At 35.0% G+C, this 23,478-nt stretch overlaps 5 protein-coding genes across 5 annotated transcripts; 3 read left to right on the top strand and 2 right to left on the bottom strand.

Moving 5' to 3' along the window:
- The first annotated feature begins 652 nt into the window (after positions 1–652).
- LOC125836255 (uncharacterized) lies at positions 653–1,359 on the top strand. Its single transcript, XM_049515428.1, has one exon. It carries the CDS (start codon positions 743–745, stop codon positions 1,124–1,126), a length of 384 nt encoding a protein of 127 aa, XP_049371385.1. The 5' UTR covers positions 653–742; the 3' UTR covers positions 1,127–1,359.
- A 5,637-nt stretch (positions 1,360–6,996) lies between these two features.
- LOC125836209 (uncharacterized) lies at positions 6,997–13,687 on the top strand. The gene is made up of 5 exons (XM_049515327.1): positions 6,997–7,425; positions 12,096–12,132; positions 12,249–12,485; positions 12,626–12,673; positions 13,024–13,687. The coding sequence occupies exons 1-5, from the start codon at positions 7,124–7,126 to the stop codon at positions 13,510–13,512; spliced, it is 1,113 nt and encodes a 370-aa protein (XP_049371284.1). The 5' UTR covers positions 6,997–7,123; the 3' UTR covers positions 13,513–13,687.
- Positions 13,688–13,813: 126 nt separating this feature from the next.
- LOC125836210 (glycerol-3-phosphate dehydrogenase [NAD(+)]) lies at positions 13,814–16,645 on the bottom strand. The gene is made up of 11 exons (XM_049515328.1): positions 16,178–16,645; positions 16,019–16,095; positions 15,852–15,924; positions 15,507–15,724; positions 15,321–15,428; positions 15,164–15,227; positions 15,035–15,072; positions 14,815–14,935; positions 14,681–14,735; positions 14,549–14,597; positions 13,814–14,170 (listed from the first exon to the last, which is right to left on the bottom strand). The coding sequence occupies exons 1-11, from the start codon at positions 16,320–16,322 to the stop codon at positions 14,009–14,011; spliced, it is 1,110 nt and encodes a 369-aa protein (XP_049371285.1). The 5' UTR covers positions 16,323–16,645; the 3' UTR covers positions 13,814–14,008.
- A 2,233-nt stretch (positions 16,646–18,878) lies between these two features.
- On the top strand, positions 18,879–19,226 carry LOC125836489 (early nodulin-like protein 2). The gene has a single exon (XM_049515662.1). The coding sequence runs from the start codon at positions 18,879–18,881 to the stop codon at positions 19,224–19,226; it is 348 nt and encodes a 115-aa protein (XP_049371619.1).
- A 1,138-nt stretch (positions 19,227–20,364) lies between these two features.
- LOC125836488 (BAG family molecular chaperone regulator 4-like) lies at positions 20,365–20,886 on the bottom strand. The gene is made up of 2 exons (XM_049515661.1): positions 20,658–20,886; positions 20,365–20,519 (listed from the first exon to the last, which is right to left on the bottom strand). Exons 1-2 carry the CDS (start codon positions 20,884–20,886, stop codon positions 20,365–20,367), a joined length of 384 nt encoding a protein of 127 aa, XP_049371618.1.
- Positions 20,887–23,478: the final 2,592 nt, after the last annotated feature.

Genomic DNA, 23,478 nt, shown 5'->3' with positions numbered 1-23,478 from the left:
AGTTTAGGTGTATCGTTAGAATTTCTGGTATAGTTTGAGAGGGCACTTGTGCATTACTCCAAAAATAAAACTAAACTTGTTGGTCAATTTTATATTTGAAAAATGTAAAATCATGATATGAAATTTCTAAATCGCATGTTCATTCAGTCTACTTGATGTAGCGTAGGAAGAAAAACTTAGTTTGAGCGTTACCTATTGCCTCATCTCCCATACACCTATGACATTATTAAGGCCAAAAGCCATATTTAGTTGTTGCTTCTGATTGTTTCTTCTTGACCGACAAGATCCAGCCAGATGATGTCCGCTGGTTGGCAGTGAGAGGACCCTGGGCATTAATTAAAAATAATCATTTAATTTTCTTTCTTGCTCTACCTTAACCGTGGGAAAAAAAGTCTATCTATCTTCCTAACTTTGATAGATTTCCTCCAACGCAAACCATAAAGATACCACAAGAATTCATCTTTGATTTTAAATCACAAGATAAAATCGTATGGCCAAACAACTATTAAAAAATTATTTCTCTTCTATTTCAAATGGATGTTATACTTCTACTTATAGAAAAAATAAAATTATTTTCATAATTCATTTATTCAAAAGAAAAATATATTTCAACACCAATCTCAACCAAACACACCCTAAAGTTTCTAATTTCCAGTTAACTGGATCTTGCTTTTGTTCGAGTGGCCGGCGGGATCACCAAAACCCTGCAAAAGCCCTAGCGGGTAAGAATTGTTAGCCTCTAATGGCTTCTATTCTTCGGAAATCTCTGCAAAACAAATTTCTATCAGCGGCAAGAATTACCACAATCCTCAGCTCTAAACCTATACCTACATCACCTTTGTTCCATCATCCTTCTTCCAGCGGGCTTGGTCAAATCCCATTTTTTCTTCAAGGAGGAACGTCGGATTCAAAACTGAATGTTGGGTTTTACCCAAGCTTTTCTTTTGGGCATTTCCTAAATCCAGTTTCTCCAAATGGATTTATTTCACCTGTGGAAGATATCGTTGTTGATGATGATTCGCGTAAGATTTGGGCTGATAGTGTGAAGAAGAAGAGGAAGAAGAAGATGAACAAACACAAGTTGAAGAAGTTAAGGAAGCGCCTAAGGAGGAAGACGAAGACATAGTGTATCTGACACTGTGTCATCGGTGAGGAATTTGTTATTGAGGCTGCATTTTGTCGTGTTTAGCTGTTGTGAATCTCTATCTGGCACAGCGTCCATTATTTCAGTTTTAAATGCCGGAAAGATGTAATTTTTTTTTGGTTTGTGACAATTTTGGTAGAAGAAATTGCTGAAACAAGTTCTAGGAATAATTGTGTTTACTTTCCTGTTAAATGATAGTATGCTTGGGATGCTCATTAGCTTGTATTTGATGAAATTCTTAGTAGTCTAACGTCGATAATCCATCATCTTTTTTTGATGAAGCATAGATAATCCAACAGGCGGTCTCATTAGTAAGATGATGTGTGAAAAGAGTCAAGTTTTCAGGGGCTCATAATTTTTCTTTTGCACCTTTGCTGCTACAACATCTCAAGCTTTGAACTTTCTAGTTAGGCAATCAACTTAGTGTGTATTATTTTGATAAGAAGTAAATTCTATTGTTGTAATTGATATAACCCATCAATAAGGGTATGTTGGGATGACAAAAGATCAAAAGCAACACTTAGATTAGTGATTACTCTTGAAATGAGCTGAGGAAATCTAACCAATAGTCTACCTCCTGTACAACTAACAATTTACACCATAAGCAAGGATGAGGAGGTATTTTGTTGGAGCATCTTGATGTAGCAAATTCTATGTGTATGGGTTCTTGTTAGGTCCTCGGTGCGATGAGCATGTTAAGAGGGGTAACTTCTAGCTCTTGGTACCTCTATAAACTAATCAAGTGATTGACCAAATAACTCAATGAAGATGAGACTGGATGGCTCTCTTACAATATTATGACTAAAATATTTGGTAAATGTTCGACCATTTCTATTTGCCTTGGTGATGGATAATCTGACCCAACATACTCAAGGGGAGGTGCCATGGCGCATGCTATTTGTAGATGACATAGTATTGATTGACAAAACAAGTGATAGAGTGAATGATAAACTAGAGATTGGAGGCACAACCTAGAGTGTAAGGGTTCAGGTTGAGCAAGATTAAGATAGAGTACTTGGAGTGCATGTTTTGTGACCAAACTCACATGACAAATGTGGAAGTGATGATTGATAGATAAGCCATCTCCAAGAGAGGAAGTTTCAAGTATCCAAGGTCAATAATCCAAGAAAATGAGGATATTGACAATGATGTTATACATCGTATTGGAATGAGTGAACGAAATGGAGGTTCGCATCTGGTGTTTTGTGTGATAAGAATGTGCCACCAAGTCTTAATGTTAGTTTTATAAAGTGGTTGTCACACTAACTATGTTGTATGGGGAGGAGTGTTAGTCGGTCAAGAATTCGCACGTCCAGAAGATGAAAGTAGCGAAAATGAGGATGTTGAGATGGATGTGTATGCATGCTAAGAGATATGATTTAAAACAAAGATATTTGGGATAAGGTAGGAGTGATCTCCGTGGTGGACAAGATGAGGGAGGCGAGATGAGATGGTTCGGGCATAAGTAGAGGTGCACAGTTGCCCCAATGAGGAGGTGTGAGATGTTGACTATGGTGGGCATAGAGAGAGGTAGATGTAGGGTGAAGAAGTATTTGGGAGAGGTGAGTAGGCAAAAAAAGAAGATAATTTCCCCTCTCTGCTTCAACCTCCATTTATTTTCTTCTTCTTCGTCCAAAATAAAAACCAGACTAATTAAGGAGGTTTAGCAAAATCTCAGCACCATGGCATTAAGCTTCAATGCTGCAGCCAGGGTGGACAATTTTGAGTCACGACTTCTTTGTCTAGTTTATTAATATCACAATGGTAAAAAGCACTGCTGCAGAGCTGTCGATCCTATATAAGTTATATGACCTACTATTTCCACTGCTATCCACACAGTTCTCACTTTCTCTCAATTCTAACACTCTCCCATCACCCAAAACTCAAATTTCAACTTAACACTTGCCCAAGGATAACTTGCTCCAACACACCACAAATCCACCAAGATATCAAAAGTTCCTCTAAGAAATGAGGTTTTTTTTTATATATATTATTTCTACTATTTTTTCTCAAACAAAAAGGAAAGAGGGTTTTTTGAAGAAATAGGAAGGGAAATAAAGCACAAAGGGTATTCAACAGTTGCTCTTGATGAATCAGTTCAAATCTAATCTTCTCCACTCATGTTTGACACTGTTTGATTGAGTTGCCCAGATTTACATAGTTATTGCCTTTAGATTGTGTGTGTTGCATGTTGGTTGGTGAAAAAGTGAAGTGCAAGGATGTTTTTGTCTACTTGTTTACTAGTTGTTGTAGTTGGGATATCATTATTGCTAAAATTGAATTGAGGTGACTAGAAAAAGGTCGAAGTCATCAGCACTGGGCATGGCTCGCAAAATCCAAGTAACCAAGGTTGATAAATGTAGGCATGTCCCTAACGAGGTTGCCTCATGGTTAGGACAGTCAGTGTGAGGAAGTTCATTGCTAAGCTAGGTCTTGATTGTAAAGAATCAGATGGTCTACAGGCAAGGAGAATTCTGAAAATCATACTATAGAAAAGATAGGTTAACTTTCAAGATACCAACCCTGAGGGGTAGCTCAGCTGGTAAAGGCCTGGGACAAAGTCCTTCAGGTCGCCGGTTCGAGCCCCAGCAGAGCCACTGGAGGCATTACAAACCGGCCGCGTCTCCAGGGCCCCGTGGAACTAACCGTGGTGGACCCGCCTTGAAACAGCGGGACCCGGTGGGTACAGCTAGTCGGGTTCGCAAAGCGACGCCCGGAAACCACGGTAAAAAAAAAAAAAAAAAAAACTTTCAAGATACCCAAACACGATCATGACATCCCTTCTGAGGGTTTTTATGCAAATATGGGAATACCTTGGCTTTAATGCCACTCAAGTTTGAGGTGAGATTGTCCATTTTGCTCTTAAGGTGCTTAATAGCTTCTTTGGTCTTAAAGCCGTGGAAGACCGAAACACGAGTATGCATGAGGAACCAATGAGATGACAGCTTAGCTTTTCCCATACAGTGTCAAGGGATTAATGACAAAAGCAGTCAAATGAGTCAGTTCAAGGTCATAATCTGCACAAATTGAGCAGCCTGATTTCACTTCATCAACACCAGGATCATGTCCAATCGTAACTTCAGCGAATCCAGAAGGATCACCAGAGTAGAGGGAGGGGGGGGGGGGAGTTGTAAAAATGGATGATTTTAGGTTATGAAGGTGGAGTTTTTGCTTAGCATGTGCTTATGATGACTTCATAACACAACACACATTATGCCATGTACGACTCGTGTGTTTATGAGATACATTTTACCGAGTTCAGGTGTCTATATGGTCACTACCTAAGTTCGAGTATCTAATTGACATATCATACCACATTTAAGGGGAGCCACACATGTGGTTAGCCCTTTCGGATTTGCTGATCAAGAATTTTTTTATTGAAAGTTTGTCTTCTTAAACTTCTTGTGGATTTTCCTTTTAATGCATGGGAATTATTATTGTGTATATCTGTCTCGGATATTCTAGTAGCATCCCATAGTTGAATCTGCATGTATGTCTGAAGTTGATTTTTGATGACCATATGCAGATGCTTTGAAGGTAGGAGCTGCTTGTGGACTGCTGTGTTTTTATTATGGTTTCCTTGAGAAATATTTTGATAGACTCCTCATATCTTGGAGAAAACAAAGAGGAATGACATAGGTGATTCATGGTAACTCTGTTTTTTGACCCCAAAAATAATCCTGGAAGTGGCATCACTGTTGCTCAGTAGACACACATGGACATGAGTTTGTCCTTCTTTTCTTCTGTCTGCCCTGTTTGTGCCCCTTTCTTCCCTCTGGTATAAAGTGTGGGTCTTATTTTATCATTTCAAGTGTATTTCATCACCACAGGAAATAAAGATTAACTATCAAGCAGAAACTGGCTGGGTTTTAATGTCTCGTAGGGCCAGAGTTGGAATTTAGTTAACCTTTTGGTATTTACGCATTCATTCGAATTGATTTGAAAACCATGTGCACATTCAGTGTTTAGTTTCCTTTTAATATGATTGAGAGGCCTCAACTGCCCTTGTCTTGGAGTGATTAAGATTGTTAATGGAGTCACATCTTGCTGCAGTATCACAGTGGGGGCTATGGTTCTTCATGTCAACAGTCCGTTGGTCCGACTTGTACATCTTGTTCTCATGTTGTGGACTTGTAGTACCTAGGTGTGTGGTTCTGTGTTATGGACCAAACAGAGCAGGGCATACCCTCAATGTGGGGTGATGTGAGGAAAACAATCATAGATTCTGGGCCAGGTGTAAGCTCTTAGTATATATGAACTGAATTCCATTGAAACAGTATTTTGTGCAAGTGTCAAGAGAATTCAACTTTTTTGTTGTTAAATCCATCGAGAAACCTATAGTGACAGTAAAAAAACACTAGCTGATTTCTTCTCATTTGTCCAACCATTAGTCGAGATGGATGCAAGATGGTCTAGACAGTACTATTCATAGAAAAAAGAAGACCTGTACTTTTTCCACCTCAATTACTACAAAGCAGGTGGAAAGGTACAATGAATGAGGTATTCCCTTTCTTATTTTGATGACAAAGAAAAAGAAAAGTAGAGGAATCAACTTTCTCTTTTCAAGTGAGAAAATCACAACAAATGATTAGTAGTAGTTTTTTAGGCAAAAGGGGAAGAGAAATATTACCTTCTCTTGTGCCACTTTAACTCAAATCTGCTGTAATTCCGGACATTCTGCTCAAATAATTGCTTAACCCTTTTGGTTTTTTCAAATGAGGTTGGTGACTTGGTTCCTATACATTCGACACATAACCATGTTTTTCTCTGTCATTTCATCTTTTTTTTGGAAGAAGTTAAAAGGTCTTTAATAATGGAAATCATATCTCCCAAATCTCAGTTAATATAAACATATTGAAAGATCAATATGCCAAGATAATTATGAATAGTTATGATATTATAAGTTTTTTCCTCTCGACTAATATGTAACTTCTTTAGCACATTCATTTTTTGTGGTTTTCTTGATCAAATTACAATAATTAAGGACCATGCATAGTATGAAATAGGGAGTCGCTATATACATTAACTACACTTTATACATGAAATTAGTTCATAAGGATGTTGCGCTTAATTTGAAATATAACTAGAAAATATCAGAACCTCAGAGACATACCATGAGAAAGAGCCACTGATGTCAAAAGGATTGGTTCACATAAAACATGGACTTAGACCTAAATCTAAGCTAATTTATTTTATTTTTTGAAATACTTGAAAACATGAATTTGAAAATTAGCTCAACTATACATATAGTTATTGAAGAAAGTCAAAAGTCAAAAGTCAAATTTTCTATTTTTTGTAAAACTTCATTCAAATGCCACCATATATTTTGGGTTCAGAATTGAGGGCTTCACCCTACCAAGCAACGTTTAATTTTTTATTCATTTCAAATTTATTAGATCGTTCTCTCCATATAAGATTTTCACCTCATACAATTCTTCATTCCTTTCGAATTTATTAGATCCTTTTCCACATTCAAGAATTCCCTTCTTCCATCTTCCCCTTGATCTAATATTGCAATTCTTTCGTATTTCAGCCATTAAAACCTTTTTTAGAGCTTTCATCCTTTTTACTTCGTGCCTCGAATTTACACCTTTAAAGTTAAAATAAAAAAATATTTACCATCCGAACAATTTCCGATCACTGATACAATTATAAAACATGAAAGTGATACAAAGACACATAATGCAGAGAGAGAGAGAGGGGACCATGACCGATCAATAAGCACATTCTCTTCCACGTTTTCTGTCGGCTTTAGTCGTGTAGTGTAGTCAACAAGAGTAAACAATATCCAGAGTGTAAAGTTCTTTTCTCTTCTAAAAGAGTAAAGGAATTAGGAATGTTCATTGATCCACAATGAATCTTCCCATTCAATAGTAATAGTACTATAATTTTCCCATTTCAACAACTTAATTGCAATACAGTGTTTCTTTTTTTCAAGAAAACCCCAAAAAATCGTTTTTTTTCTGTAGCAAGGAGAATATGGGAGGGGTTACTTCATCAATGGCGGCGAAGTTTGCGTTTTTTCCTCCAAACCCACCTTCTTATAAGCTTATTAAAGATGATCTCACGGGTCTTTTGCTGCTTAGCCCTTTTCCTCACCGTGAAAATGTTGAAGTACTTAAGTTGCCCACTCGTAAAGGTACTGAAATTGTTGCCATGTATATTAGGCATCCTATGGCTACCTCCACTTTACTGTATTCTCATGGAAATGCGGCTGACTTGGGTCAGATGTATGAGCTTTTCATTGAATTGAGCATCCACTTGCGGGTCAATCTCTTGGGGTACTTTACTCTTTCTCTTTCTCCTTTATCTGTTTGAAAAGTCTTGATTTTTAGCAAGTTAGAGAATTGGATATGCTAGTTTGGGGAAAAATTTAGTGTTAAAAGTTTCAAGTTTGAGATATCTTAATTTGCTTGAAATACAATTCTTTTTGAGTAATGGAATGCAATTGGGTTCAAATTGAGCTGAGTGGAATGGATGATTTATACAGCTGGTCCTGGCTGGTTTGGCATTGAGGATTAGTAGAATATTTGTTATTCTTTGTGTCTGCTGACTGAAGCTTCTAGGAGTTTCTAAATTTCAGATTTTGTGTCATCCTGGCAGCTAACAAACACTTTCTTCATTTAGTACTGTAGAGGGAAACGAGATCTTACCACTTTAATTCTTATATGGAGATTGCTTTATTCCTTAACTATCATTACCTGTTCTGGTATTTGCTTTGCACGGACCTTAATTTTTAGAGGATGTTCTGGTATTTGATTCCATCGTGGTTGATGGTAAAATAGATGGTTAAAGCCAGCTTCAAGGAATTTTCTGATGTAATATTACCTGCGGAATTGAGATGGATTCAATGAGAATAGTGAAGAATTCAAGGAGTTGAAATTAGAAGGTATGTGAATTGTATGTAAACGTGTGAAACCTAAGGGATATGAGAACATCATCTGGAAAGAGTGAAAGGCTTAGAGAACGGGGTGAGGGTGTTAAGGAAAGGGAGGAAAAGGGTAAGCAAGTTCACTTGCCTATTGATTACATTCCTGAAAATGAAGTTGGCAGCACCAGAATAATTTTGGTATTCTCAAAGCATAATGTAAGTTGAGTTGTCATCTCCATAATTGGATTCTATAACTAAATTCAGTTATGAGGAGTTTGGTTTACCAGGATCTGAAGATTCAATAACATTGGAGTATCTAGAGTGATGATTTTGATTCACTATCGGTAGTTACTCTGTACCTCTACTAGTAGGAGGTAGCAGGTATCCGTTAGAATAACCGATGTAGGCACTAGCTTATCCCAAATACCACCCATCACTAAAAAGCGTGATGATTTGGATTCACTATTTTCTCATACAGGCTTTCTCCACCCCAAGAGAATTCCAAAAAAAGCGCAACAGGCTTAATTTTGGTAAAAGAATGATAGCAACACTTTATTGAGTTTCTTCATGTGGAATGGAGGGATCCAAATTTTAGACTGGTTGATGCCATAGGTTTTAGCTAATGATTGGCAATGTTTTGCATAAGGGATGCCATCTTGGACTTTGTGAGATAAATGATTGTCAATGAAGATGGATGAAACCCTTTCAGTAGTATCAACTTTCCAGAGGGTCAACATTTGGATAAATCACGCTCCTTTCACCTTTAGGAAGACACCTCTCCCCCCGCTGAGTGCCCTCCTTACCATCTGCAGTAGTCATCAGCAGTTGTAAACTTGTAATTTGTAATAGGGTTATATCTGTATGCCCGGTAACAAAATTATGTATCAGTCTTCTGAAATATGACCGCTAGGGGGAGTTAAAGAGAAGATCATTGATCTTAAATGAAAATCCACAAGAAGAGAATAAAATGGTGTTTAAGTAATGATGTTTGCATGATTGTTTTTGTATATAACTTTTAAGGATAAGAAACACAGCACGTGTCTTTATGGGGCTAGTGACCAGGAAGTTCAAGAACATCAATGTTAAATTTAAGTTTCTACGCATTTTTATGTATGATTTTGTGGACACGTTAAGCTTGAAAGTACTACCAACTGAACTCTTTATAGATCTTTATACTTTGGATCAAAGTTGGGCTCTGATTCTTTCAATGGTTCCCAAATGCTTTTGTAGTATGATATTCAAGCCTTAACAAAATCCATTGTCAAGTATGGTAGTAGGATAAATGTGAGTCCGGAGCCAAAAAGGCAACTTTTTTTTTTTTTTTTTTGCAAAAATTCCAAAAGGGCAACAGAGAAATTAGAAATGGAAGAAAAGCAAAGGGGCAAAGGCGCAGGCCACCCGATACCTTGCCCCAAACGTCGTGACAGTCGTTAAGTTAAAGGAGGAAGGTGTGTGGTCCCACACACCTTGTAAGACACAGGGCTCCCACGCCTTCCTCATATATATAAAGGACTAATCTTTTAATATAGAGATGTTCCATCCTGTAATATATTAGTAATTTTAAGTGTCCTTATTCACTTTAATATTTCACTGCTGAAAAAATTAAATAGAAAGCACGGTAAAATTATATGGCTAAATAACAAAATTCGTCGGTAATTCTATATAGCAATGCATTAGGATGGATTATCATAAGATTCTAATAGCTAGAAGTAATTTAGTGCTGAATTAGCAACAAGTTCATAACTAATTTTTGTTTGTAGTGTGATTAATGATGTAATTATTCGACAAATGAATTTATCAGTTTTACCTATTTCTCTTAGGTGCTGTTTTGTTTGTTTCCCGCTCGGTGTTTGGTACCCGATTGGAATCCGACTAATTCTGTATTCACATCGAAAAGTTTCACATTGGGAGGTAAAACTCTTCCTAACAAAGATGACTCTGTACCCAAGAAGATTCGAACACCACTCCACCACAACCCTTGTTGATTCTTAGGTTCTATTAAATTGAGTTTGGAACCAAAAGGGCAACAAATTTTTTCGAAAATTCCAAAAGGGCAACTAAATTATTTATTAAACTAAAAGGGCAACAAATTTTAACAACGTTTAAATTAGGGTTTCCGCCGCAAGGCGCAGAAACCCATGAGCCTTGCAAGGCTCAGCCGCCTTGAGCCTTACAAGGCGCAAGGCTGTCTGCGCTTTGTAGGCGATTTTTTTTTTAAAAAAAAAAAAATTTGGTTTTATTTTTTGAGCTGTTATTAATTTCGAAATACCATAGATATGCTACTCCACTAATTAAAAGTTAATACAAATTCAATAAATTATAACTAAATGTACGTATAAAGATTTGTTCATATCTTTATACGTACATTTAGTTATAATTTATTGAATTTGTATTAACTTTTAATTAGTGGAGTAGCATATCTATGGTATTTCGAAATTAATAACAGCTCAAAAAATAAAACCACTTTTTTTTTTAAAAAAAAATCGCCTGCAAAGCGCAGACAGCCTTGCGCCTTGTAAGGCTCAAGGCGGTTGAGCCTTACAAGGCTAAAAGCTATTGCACCTTGTAATACTCATGGGTTTCTGCGCCTTGCGGCGGAAACCCTAATTTAAACACTGTTAAAATTTGTTGCCCTTTTGGTTTGATAAATAATTTAGTTGCCCTTTGGAATTTTCGAAAATGTTTGTTGCCCTTTTGGTTCCGTACTCCTATTAAATCTTTATATTTTCAACTAAAATTACATGTTGGGTGAAAACTGTGACAATTATTTCCAAAGCAAGGGAGCTTGTCTCAAGAAGACTAAAATCTAGATCCATTCTCACACCAGTAATCCTTGATAACCTGATAGATGAAAACCACAAGATTATCATAATTAGTTGAAAAATATAAAAAACTTTGAGGAAGGCGTGGGAGCCCCTGCGCCTTACAAGGCATGTGGGGCCATGCGCCTTTCTCTAACTTAACACTGTTACATATTTTGGGGCAAGGCGTGGGGTGGCATGCGCCTTTGCCCCTTTGGTTTTTTTCATTTATTTGTTGCCCTTTAGGAATTTTTGCAAAAAAAAAAAAGTTATCCTTTTGGCTCTGGACTCTGATAAATGTATTTTATAGCCATATAAGTTGTAGCTATTTCTCAGACTTCGAAGTTCAAACCGAACTAGACACATAGTACTAAGGGTTATCTGCTGCTCCGTAGAGATATGTTAACACCCAGAAGCAAGCTTGTTAGTGATTCCAATTTTCTGAGAACTATTTCTCTATAGGATACAAAGTAGTTCAGTATGTGCATCAAGGCATTATTCATTAACTGTGTGCGTTAGGGAAAAATAATATATTGCTTGTTACTGCAGCCTGTTTGCCTTCAATGTGATTGTAATCTGCAGAAATATATGAGTTTATTAATGACATTATCCTTCTATTCATTAGCATAAATATGTTCAATAATCCTCCACTTTGTGATGACATTTACTTGGTTAGTAGTTTTTAAAACCATGGAACCACTGAATCTGAGGCTCTGTTTAGGAAACTCAGAAACAAGATTAGGTTTGCTGTAATTTAATGTTCTGAACATGGTTAGGAATTATATGGACTCAAGTTAAAGTAGTTCACCATTACTAGTTGTTTGGCTAAAACAATGAGCTGAACATAGTTTTAACAAGTCTTAGTTTAAAATATCTGGTAAAAAACATTAGGGCTTTGTGTAGGACGTCAAATATATTGGTGTCATAAGTTGGGTACACCATTTACTAACTTGAAATCTTTATTAGATCAGTTTGCTGTCAAATCCCCATAAAGGTCATACCGTCATAGTGGATTGGCCTTAAACTGCTTCCAGTTTGGTACCAGTGAATCTAGATGTTCTCATACCCTTCCTGAACGGATCATAGAAGAGTGGAACATTTTCCTCATTTTGGATTTGCATCAGGAAGACAAGACCATCGACTGACTTTATTATTTACCATTGTTAAGTCGGGAAATATTTGCTCCTATTTATTCCATATCACCCGATTTGCATGAAAACTATCTAACAAAACAAACATACGCTAATTGATATTCCTAATACCCCTTAATTTTGTGTAGGTATGACTACTCTGGGTATGGACAGTCAACTGGTAAGGTATGTAGCTTTAAACATCATTTCATATCTTTGCTAAAATCATACCGTATGCTGCGCTTTTCACGTGTAATAGAATTTGACAATATCTTACATGGTCTTGTACTTGCTATTTGCAGCCAAGTGAGCAGAATACCTATGCAGATATTGAAGCTGCATACAAGTGCCTTGAAGAAAACTATTGCACAAAGCAGGAAGATGTTATACTTTATGGCCAATCAGTTGGTAGTGGGCCTACTTTGGATCTTGCAGCTCGTCTACCACGGTTAAGAGCAGTCATTCTGCACAGTCCCCTTCTTTCAGGTTTACGAGTCATGTATCCTGTCAAGCGCACGTACTGGTTTGACATTTACAAGGTAGCATTCATCTCTTTAGTGTGGCTGTTTCTGCTAGTAGTATTTACATATGTATATGTGATTGCATTTGTATTTATGGATGTGAAAGGTTGGGGCCTTTCTACCTCACTAAATGAAATGCTTTCTTGATTGTGTTGCAGAATATTGACAAGATCCCTTCGGTTAATTGTCCCGTGCTCATCATTCATGTAAGTGTGGCATTTACCTTTGACTAAGCTAACACAATTTGTTGAATTGTCCATTTTACCTTGTTCATGAATTATGATATGTTTCGAGAAACAATTAGGCTGTGCATTTTATAGTTCACAAAGAAACGAAAGATTTTGAAGGACCAAAGTTTTCATGTCTAAATTTATATATCCTCTTGAAATCATAGCATGATTGTTGTTTCGATTCTAGACAAAAATCAGAGACGCAAGACTAACTAGAAATAGTAGGAACAAAATTAATACTGCATATTTTATGTTTCCCCTTCGAGCATCAGTCATTGCAAACATTCTACGGTGTGTTGAGTCTGTGGTGTTAATTGATATTGCAGGGAACTGCAGATGAAGTAGTTGATTTTTCACATGGCAAGCAACTCTGGGAATTATGCAAGGAGAAGTATGAGCCTTTATGGATCAAGGGAGGGAACCATTGCGACTTGGAGCTCTATCCAGAATATATCAGACACCTAAAGAAGTTTGTAGCAACTATTGAAAGGTTCCAATCACAAAGGATCAGTTCTAGGAAAAGCACAGACCAGTTTGAGCCACCAAGAAAGAGTACTGATGTTTTTGAAGCTTCAAGGAAAAGCAGTGACCGTAGAGAAAAACCGAGACACAGCACAGACAGGCCTGAGAAGTTAAAGAATCATTCCAGTAATGCTATTACAGACAAACTAGAAAAACTAAGGATCTCTTTTGAACAAATGGAGAGATCTCGGAGAAGTGTGGACTGCACTGAAAAATCAAGGAGAAGCATCGATCATCAATTAGAAAGAGCCCGGAAGAGTGTTGATAGAATGGAGAGAATACGAACTAGTTGATAGTTATAAAATTTATTCAAAGTTTGATGGTGTGGGTAAAGAGTGAAATGAGTTGGTTACTATTTATGGTTTTCAAGATATGCATTTGTTTGTAAAATCCTTTAAAATAATTATCGCTTGAATCAAATAGGTGATGTTATAAATTTACTCTTTTATATTTGTGTTACTAGATAATTCCCTTAGGTGGTTTGGTTAACAAGAGAGGGAAAACTCTACTTGAACAACAGTGATAAAATAAAGTGAGGAAAAATGCATCTCCTCATTTTCCATATCCAAGAGAAATTGGAAAACACAAGGTAACTCAAATGCTATGATTTCTTGGCATCAAATTGCTGATGGCTTATGAGGAGGATACCAGCCCCTCCTCAAAATTGTACTATTCATTATAAGGGGGAAAAACAAGAGAAGCAGGGACTGATAAGTAACCAAAATCTGGAGTATCTAGATTTATATATTGACTTCAACTCTCTGCTTATCAGTTCAAGTGAGCAGAACTTTACAGCAAGGGCAATCTGGCTGAGTGCTCGGTATATTCAACTATGGCTGAGGGAGCAAGACGGCCACTGCAGATCTCATGAACTGTTGAGAAAAGGGGGAATAATTCTAACCATCCTCGATGACTTAGAACCTCGTAAACCTCCTTTGCTGTAGAGACACCCTTTAAGAAAATTTTGAACATAGCAAAGGTATCAACTTGCTGAAGTAGTAACATAATTGCAGCAGTGGATAAATATCAATTACTCCATTTGTTTTAAAGTAGCTAGTTAAGTATGAAGAATACAATATTCCCTTGCTTATAATTCCATATAGCATATATTGGTATATGAGATTTCAGAACATGTACTTGTTCTCAAAGGTGAACCATTAAGAAGGCAGTAAATTATCTAGTTTTGTGCTAGATATTCTGGCATGCTTCAGTTCCCCCACAGTAGAAAGACATTCTGGATTTATATGCTTTGTACTTTTGTGGAGCATTTGAATGTGTATATGCATTTTCAACACCAGATACAGATAATCAACAATCAGACTTAAGTACCTGCAGCTTTTGGCCTTGCAACATCTCTGCTTCAAGTTCATCAAAAGACCTAAACAGACCAGCAAGATGAAGAATTAGCACATTGTCTTCTTGTCCATATTTAGGACGAAGAGCTAAGCCAGAGTGAAAAACCTTTTTCCTCCGTTCCTTGCAAAAGCATCAGCACATCTCCTGTTTCTTCCTCCCACTGCATATAAAATCATATATGATTGTTTATTACCATGAGTAAATGGTATACACGAGTAGAATGAAAACTGCCAACTTACAGCAAGTAGTTATCAGATCTGCTACTCCACAACTCTCAAAGAATGTATTATCTTTGACAGAAGGAAACAATAGCTTGGATAAGGCCTTCATCTCTCTCAAGCCAATTCTCATTATTGCAGCCTGTTCGGTCGTTTAGAAACAAAGAAGACACATTAATCAGGGGAACAAATTGCTCCATTTACTTAAAACACAGAGATTCGATATCTTTCTGGCTGTTACCTTAGTGTTATTTCCCATATCGAGGCCGTCCACAAAGCCTGGTATATCACAAATTTAAATTCTATGTTACTCAAAGCTAGAATCAACTAATGATAAGATACAGGACAATAAAAGCACAAGTATATTAACCTGCTGCTAGAGCCACAACATTTTTAAGAGTTCCACAAAGTTCGACTCCTTCCACATCTTGAACCTATTTCCATTAGATTAATTGGATATCTTATCAGAGAATGCCAGAAAAGCTTAAAACTAGTAATACGTTCAAATGCAGTTATGCAGCACTCACAGCTGAGACCATAAAGTAAGGAGTATTGAATAGGCGAACCCATTTCTCCGCAATCTCTTTGTTCTCCCTATATCCAACCGTTGCTTCACTGAACTTCTCAACTGCAATCTGCACTTGAAATTCTCAGCCACATTCATTTTAAGTTGGTTGACACTAACATGTAACAACAAATTTCTCGAAATAAACCTCATTGGCAATGTTGGCTCCCATTAGAACACAACAACTGATCCCAAGAATTTCAGAGATGAGGGTAGAGATCATGCAAGGTCCTTCCTTCTTGACCTCCATTCCTTTAATTAGGGAAATTGCTACAGCATCTTTCCTAATTTTCCCAATTAGCCTCTTGCAAATCCCCTCCATGAATTGATGAGGAGTCACAAACACTAACATGTTAGCATCCTTCACTGCACAATTTCCACCACTATAAAATTAAAAAGGACTTAAAACACTCCACAAACTACATTTAAAGCTCAAATATTAACATCTTGTTAATACTACAAGAACAACAACAAGTTCAACAATGTCTAATACCTGCATGTTCAATATCAGGATCGGCAACAACATTTTTAGGTAATTTTATACCAGGAAGATACTTAACATTCTCCTGTGAAAAAAAAACACCCAGTTAAAATATTGATCTCCATATTACTACAAGCGTTAGAAAGCATAATTAACAGAAGAGTAAACAGGGCAATTACATTGGTCCGATTGATGACTTCGGAGAGTTTTTCACCGGATGGCAATGTCTCCTCAAAGACCCACATCCTAACTTCATCTAAATTACACCAGAAAATTAAAAACAACATAAATGAACGTTCAATTTAGACGTAGAACGAAGAAAAGGGTATAAAACAAACCGTGGAAAGAATTGATGTTGAGGGTATTAGAAGCAATGAGCTTGGCTGCAACACTACCCCAATTTCCACTACCAACAACGGTGACTCTTGATTTCTGAAGAACTTCATCTGCAACTGCAACAGGATTGGTATTCGAAGGCGCCATGAAAAGGGTAGTTTCAAGAATGAAATGGGAAATGTGAAGGTGGATGTAACAGAGAAATGGAATTAATGGAAGAGAGGAATATTTGGAAGGAATGGGTACATAGAAAATGGAAGGTAGAGGTTGATTTTGGGCGGAGAAGGCAGACACGTATCGTTAATAGCAATGCGTGTCATGTTAAAATCCGGCGATCTACTCTATGAAAAAAAAAAAAAAAACTACCATTTCAGCCAGGCAAAGAGAGACCCCCCACTAAGCTATGTGGGTTGGCAATGAGTCTATGACATTAATCAATCCCTTCAACTTCCTCCTTCTCTTTCTTCCTTAACTCAACCAATTATCCAAACCTACTCCTTTTAGCCCCATGCCCTACCCATCCATAGTAATTATCACCCGCCAAAGAATGTGGTGTAATAGGTGAGACTATCCTTTCTTAATTTTGAATTTTAAGTTCGAGGTCTGGGTATCCTTAATAGCAATTGTTACCTTAGAATGGGCTTTACTTAAAGACGAATTTGGATTAACCGCACTTTAATGTGAGATACTATACTTTAGAAAAATAAAAAAAAATCCATAATAATTATCTCGTCCATTTCAATTATTTTTTTGTTACTATAATTTCAGTTCAGATATTCCTCTTGTATTATATTTAGGTCTTAATTTTAACAAGGGATACGTGACCAAAATTTCAAATGATATCTTATTTGATTTGATTTATCGATTTCGCGTGTTTATAAATTAAAAATAGATAAATTAAGTTGATATATTGAACCAATCGATACACATTCCTAGAATGAATTGAGTGGTTGGGTTTCTAAAAAAAATCTAATAGTTAAAATTGGGATGGGTCACTTGATTTTGAATTTGTCGGGTTCTGCAGTGCAAATTAAGAGCGAGGTATTTTTAACTTTTTTTTTGTCGTATAATTATGTATAAGGTGTATAACAATGTAAAATGTGTGTGAACACCTTTTATACACTATTATGCATATTTATGTAAATCTATATTTGTATAATAAATGTATAATGTTGTATATAGTATAAATAAATGTATAATGTTATATATTGTGTAAAAATAATTATGAAGGTATAATTTTTTTTATGGACTATGTGAATATAATTATTTTTTCTTAAATTACTCTTGTCTTTAATAGACAACTCGGTAGATATCACATTAATTAATGTGGAAATTTATACTCCACCAGATCCTAATTAATACAAACTTATCTTTTGCCGTTCTTTTTGACTTAACTCAGTTCCTTTACAATCTTTTTTCCCCCTACTATTTCTTTTTATATTTTTTCTCGCAATTTAATTTATCATTTTTTTTTAATGTATTTCATTATTTGTTATTTTGCCTAATAGTTACAATTGTTTTCAAATGCTTGCTACTTCCTTTTGTTTTTTCTCAGAACTTTTTATTTTGATTTCTAATGTGATTGTTTATATCAACTTTATTGATCTATCTACATATTACTATTATATTATATAGTTTTGGTTTACAACCAGCTGGTATGACATACTTTTTTTTGTTGCTAAAAAAAACATTTTTTGACTTCTTTTTCCTTTTCTTTCGTCCCTGTTTTTTCTCTTAGACATGTTTAGACCTCCTCTTTGTATCTCTTTAAAATCTAGTATATTTTTTTGTTTGAGTGTTTGTTTTTGTTCCATCATTCATATTCACCTCGTATTGTGTAATTCAAAATTGAGTTTTTGACTTATAAATCGGGGATGGAAAAATCAGCTCATAAAAATAATAGATCTGTCCAATAAATTTAAGTTAAGATGGATTAATAATCTACTTATTTTATTAATTCAATTAATTTAGATCTCCTTAGTTCAAACCTTCAACTCTATAAAAATAACACTTAAATCTAAACCCTACAAAAAATAACTAATATTTTGAAATTTATATAATACACTAATTTAATGCGCTATATGGCACCAGTAATCTTAACCACCGTTAAAACTTGATCCATTAATAAAAAACCTAATCCACTGTAGACAATTTTATAAACTTTATTTTATCCCTTCGTTTTGCTCAATTTCCTTGGGTTCATTTTTACTCAAAACACAAAAAGTGGATCATAATTAAAGATGCAATGGAGCTAAATAGTAGAAAATAATGAGAAGAATATGTCATTGACTCACTAATTTTATGTATACTAATTATCATTAAGTGTTAATAATATATTTAAAATGTTTGTAGATCGTAATTTTCTCTTAAGAATTTAGTCAGATTCAACAAGACCCCTACTTATTCTTGTGGCAGAAACAACACCCCTTTATTTTCGAACAAAAATGCTCATCATCATCCCTTCATTCTTTCACTTTTCTCTGCCAATCATTTTTTTCCTTCCATTCATTTTCCGCCATATCCGATTCCAGTCCTTCTATAAATTCCACCTTCACCACTCTCTTTCAATTCATTCTTTAGCTGTCAAGTATTTCTCTAAAAGAATAAACGAGAAGTACTGTTAATAAAGAATCTATTTATTAATAAAATCAAAAAGAAAAAAAAAAGAAACAAATCATCATCATAAAATTAAAATAAAAAAAAATGGCACGCCAATTAGTTGCTCTGGCTCTTGTGTTGGTTGCCCTTGTTGCAGGTGTTTCTGCACAAGCAGTAGATTCCCCTGCTTCATCCCCTGAAGCCAGTGCACCAGCTGCAGATTCGGTTTCAGTTTCTCCATCTTCTTCTGAATCTCCTGATGCATCGAGCCCTGTTGCTGCCGATGTGGAACCTTCATCTCCACCTGCACCAGCTAGTGAAGCCAGCGCTGCTCCTACTCAATCTCCCATTTCTGCAGCACCTGAGGCTAGTGCACCAAATGCTGCTGCCGATTCCCCTGTTGCCGCTGGTCCAGGAGGGGTTTCATCTGCTGCAAGCGATGACTACTACTAAACCACCAAATTATATGCTTTTGATTAATTAGATGAATGGTGTTTTCGGATTAGAGTGACTCTTTTTTCATAAATATATATTTGATTGTGAAATTTTCTGATTTTTTTTTTAGTTATATTAATAAAAAGACATATAGAAGAATGTTTTTGAATAATTTTGGGAGGTGCCTAATAGTCTTTAGTACTCCAATGAAATTTTGAAGAGGTAGGTAGTCCATAATTATTCTAAACCAGTCACAATTTTTTCATTACGACCATAAAGTTAACGGTATAAAAAAGGCATAACATAAATATGATCATTAATTTGGCATTAACTTATAACTATGACCTTTTAATTTTGGATGTGTACAAGTATGCACTTAAATTTGTATAAAATTAAACAAATAGATACATTCGTCCTACATGACACCCAACGTGACAATTTTGTGTCCAACGCGGCGTACTACGTGTATTATGCCAGGTAGGACATGTGTGTCTATTTGTTCAATTTTATGTAAGTTTAAGTGTCTACTTGTGCACATTTAAAGTTGGAGGATATATTGTCCACTGAAGCCAAGTTAAGGGTCATACTTATGTATTATGCCTATAAAAAAGTTGTGCACTATCACTACATTAATAAAAAATATTCTCTTCATTTCGATTCGTAAAGAACTTTATATATTATCAAAATAAGTGCTAGATTTCTTCCTTTCTTAACTAGTAAAAGTTCTCCGTGCTCACATATATACATCATTTGATAGATGAATTTTGTATAATATTAGATTCTCTTTACAAATGATGTAAAAACAGATTCAAGAATTTATAGGTTTCAATTCAGAGGGACAATTTACATCGGCTCATACATTTTAATACATACACATGAACTATATACTGTTACAATAGAGATAAGCGAGTAATTAATTAACCAGGACAAGGTTGATTTTTAGCGTAAGCTAAGTCATTAATAGGCCCTTTTCTTACCGTCTTGACCCTCCATTTCTAGGAAAATTGTGTTGAGGATCTGATAATCTAAGCCTTGCATCTTCTGATCGATTCATATTAGTCTGTGCTTAAGCAAGAAGCTAGAGATGCTCTGCTACATTAATTATAGTTATAGAAGTGAATTAGTACTAATTACTAGTAGGAATCTTAATTAGACACTAGTGGTTCGATAAGAAGAGCAGAAGTTTGTCTTTGTCTCTCACCCCAACCATATGCAAGTGTTCATAATCTTCCCTTTCTTTCCCTCTAAATAACAGCCTCTGCTCTTTTGGTTCCAAACCAGTTACAATTGACAACATCATCTTCAATTCACCTGATGAGCCAACAAAACGAAATATAACGTTAATTTTCGTGTGAAATAAGGACATTATTGACCCAATTCAGTAACAAAGACCAACTATTGTGAATTTCACATACATTTTCGACCACATAAACAAAGTGGGAGGCTTACCAAAAGTAGAAGTGGGTTGGATAGAAATGTCATGGCAATTAGAAACAGTTGAGACTCTAAGTGTGATGATTGCTTCTCCATTTGAATTACTAATATTATTCTCACATTCTCTTTTTTGAACTAACATACCTCCTGGACGTAATTCCCATTTGATTTCACCACCATTATTGTTAATAGTACTATTACTTTTAACCTTCCTTGAAAACCTCTTCGATCTTAACTTTATCATTTTTTTTTATCAACACAAAAAATTGAAGATATGTAATAGGATAAGGAAATTGGGTGACTAATTGGCTTCTTATATAGTATCCTGGGTCGGGCGGAGCTAGAATTTTTAATAAGGGGTTCAAAATCTGAAGCACTAAACACACGAACTAATCGAAGAGGGTTCGACATCTACTACATATACATAAAAAAACTAATTTTAACCATGTATAAATAGTAATATTTTCTGCCGAAGGAGATTCAGATGAACCCCCTAACAGAAGGCCGGCTCTGCTGCCACTGGGCCCTGTACGAGGACAATATTAATTATGTTTACGAGTATAATAATTTGAGATAATTTCAGAGACCTCCCTTCACGTTTAGTTTCATTGTACATATGTTGTTTGGACCTTCAAAAAATTAGCATGGATCTCTGAAATTATCCTTTGATAATTTAGTCACATAAAAATTAAGGCACATGGGTAGGTGGCGGTTTGTGCTTGATTAGCGCGGGGTCAATTTTAATGTGTTATATAAACAAAGTCAGTTGGTCATATTAATCAAATTACTAAAAGTGATTATTGTGAGACTTTTCACAATCAAACAACCAAAGGAATGTCTGCAATTTCCTCAATCTGATATTTGGCCAAAGAAATTAAACTGCTTTTTTTCATGGCCTGCCTGTTTTTTTCTTAATATCCTATTAATTAATTGAAATCATGTCACGTAAATTAAAAGAGAAAAGAATATTTAAATAATTGTACTTGCTTCAAGTTATTTAATGGGCTTTAATTTTCCCATTATATAGTATATTTCTAATCCTTTCAAGATAAATGCTACGTAATTGTTTTGTTTATTAGAGAAAAAATATATTTCAACCTACATGTATAACTTAAATACTCCACTAATTCTTCTTGCATAGAAATGGACATTATTTTGTCGTTACTTGCTTACTTGTGTGATTTAATAATTTGATTGAGTGGCCTCTAACAAATAAAATGCATCGAATAATTTGGTCATATATATATATATATATATATATATATAAAATTTAGATTAGAAGATTAAGATATATAATATGAATAGGTATCTTCTCATGTGAGAGAGACACCCGCAAAGACAAAAATATATAGATAAAAATGTAAAACAACTAGTCTTAGTTCTGGAATAAAATAATTTAGTGGTGTTTTAATTTTTTGTTTCTTACTAATTTTATGATAAGTTATATTTGGATTAAATAAGCATCAGGGTAAGTTATAATATGATTTGTTATTTCAGAATAAAATAATAAAAATGACAAAATACCTCTGAGGTCCCTTAAATCGTTTTTTTACTAAATAACTAAGGTTAATAAATATTTTTTTCTTAGAAATTATGTCATGCTAGTGCAACAAATCAAACAATTAATAAAAAAATAGTATCAGATTAATTACTCCAGCCTAACTTTATTTTCAAACCAAACGATGTCTTAAGTTTTTTTTATAAAAATCATCTAAAATTGTTAGCTCATGGAGTTCTAGACTTCTAGCTATCTCATAAATGCCTTAATTTTTTAAAATTATTTAATTTGATTACTAGTTTAGTTTTGATTAAATCTGTATACTTTACACCATGTTTCCAGCTTACCCTACATATAAGTTTATCATAGGATAACGAGACTAGTTTTACCTCTAATATGATCGACCATTTTCTCGTACTACACACTTACCTTCTCCATGCCACCTTATTAGCTACCTCGAGTCATTCAACTTATTCAAAATAATGAGATTTTGCATGTTATTTAAGAAATAATGATTGACATAACTATTATTTTATAATAATAATTATCTTAATTGATGTTTAGTCTTAGGTCTTAAGAAATAATTTGAGAATAAATAATTAAGGAAAAAAAGATAAATATATTCTCGAACTATCGTAAATGGTATGCAGATACCCTCTGTCATTGTTTTGGGACATTGGTGCCCCTGCCTTTCAAAAACACTACAACAAATTCGATTATCAGGGACAAATAATTTCGTCATTTATAAATCATATTTCGTCACTAAAATTCTTGTGAGACGAAAAATAATTCGTCACTCAGTCGTCACTAAATGTGTGTCTCTAAAAGTATACAAAGACGATTTAGTGCTTCGTCGCTAAAAGTATTATATTAACTATAAAAAGAAAAATCGTCCCAAATGCTTAAACATTTGTGACAAATTCATTTGTCGTAAAAAGTATATTTTTTGTAGTTAATAGTATGTTTTGTCACTAAAACGGTTATTACTACCGACAAAATTATATCGTCGCTACTGACTATATTTTATATACCAAAAATTATTTTGTTATTAAATGTATTAATTAGGGACAATTTTATTATTTTTAGACAGAAGCAAATAGATCGACTTAGTCTATGTAGTTTACCAATCACAAATCAATAGACACGCACAAAAATTAGCACCAAGACTTGAGAATTATTTTTTCTATCGTCTTTATCGATGAAAGTGTATCAAATAAAAAAACAAAAGTGTTAAACCAACAAATATTAGTGATCTAGTGGCAGAATCGTACCCCACTCACGATACTTATAACCTGGATTGTATTTTTGAAATGATGCATAATTGTGTAATTTAAGAAA

This window comes from Solanum verrucosum, unplaced genomic scaffold, assembly GCF_900185275.1.
Source record: "Solanum verrucosum unplaced genomic scaffold, falcon-dt-bn FXZP01000278.1, whole genome shotgun sequence".
Lineage (NCBI taxonomy): Eukaryota > Viridiplantae > Streptophyta > Magnoliopsida > Solanales > Solanaceae > Solanum > Solanum verrucosum.
Note: the sequence above shows the minus strand (reverse complement) of the source record. Positions and strands in the feature narration are given on the sequence as shown.

Excerpts from the sequence above, each read along its gene's own strand:
- LOC125836255 (XM_049515428.1), top strand. The coding sequence starts at position 743 with ATGGCTTCTATTCTTCGGAAATCTCTGCAAAACAAATTTCTATCAGCG.
- LOC125836209 (XM_049515327.1), top strand. The coding sequence starts at position 7,124 with ATGGGAGGGGTTACTTCATCAATGGCGGCGAAGTTTGCGTTTTTTCCT. Across the intron at positions 7,426-12,095 it reads TTGCGGGTCAATCTCTTGGG|GTATGACTACTCTGGGTATG; the intron begins GTACTTTACTCT and ends AATTTTGTGTAG. Across the intron at positions 12,674-13,023 it reads GTCCCGTGCTCATCATTCAT|GGAACTGCAGATGAAGTAGT; the intron begins GTAAGTGTGGCA and ends TTGATATTGCAG.
- LOC125836210 (XM_049515328.1), bottom strand. The coding sequence starts at position 16,322 with ATGGCGCCTTCGAATACCAATCCTGTTGCAGTTGCAGATGAAGTTCTT. Across the intron at positions 15,429-15,506 it reads GAGCCAACATTGCCAATGAG|ATTGCAGTTGAGAAGTTCAG; the intron begins GTTTATTTCGAG and ends TTTCAAGTGCAG. Across the intron at positions 14,736-14,814 it reads AGATCTGATAACTACTTGCT|TGGGAGGAAGAAACAGGAGA; the intron begins GTAAGTTGGCAG and ends TTTTATATGCAG.
- LOC125836489 (XM_049515662.1), top strand. The coding sequence starts at position 18,879 with ATGGCACGCCAATTAGTTGCTCTGGCTCTTGTGTTGGTTGCCCTTGTT.
- LOC125836488 (XM_049515661.1), bottom strand. The coding sequence starts at position 20,886 with ATGATAAAGTTAAGATCGAAGAGGTTTTCAAGGAAGGTTAAAAGTAAT. Across the intron at positions 20,520-20,657 it reads CCAACCCACTTCTACTTTTG|GTGAATTGAAGATGATGTTG; the intron begins GTAAGCCTCCCA and ends TTGGCTCATCAG.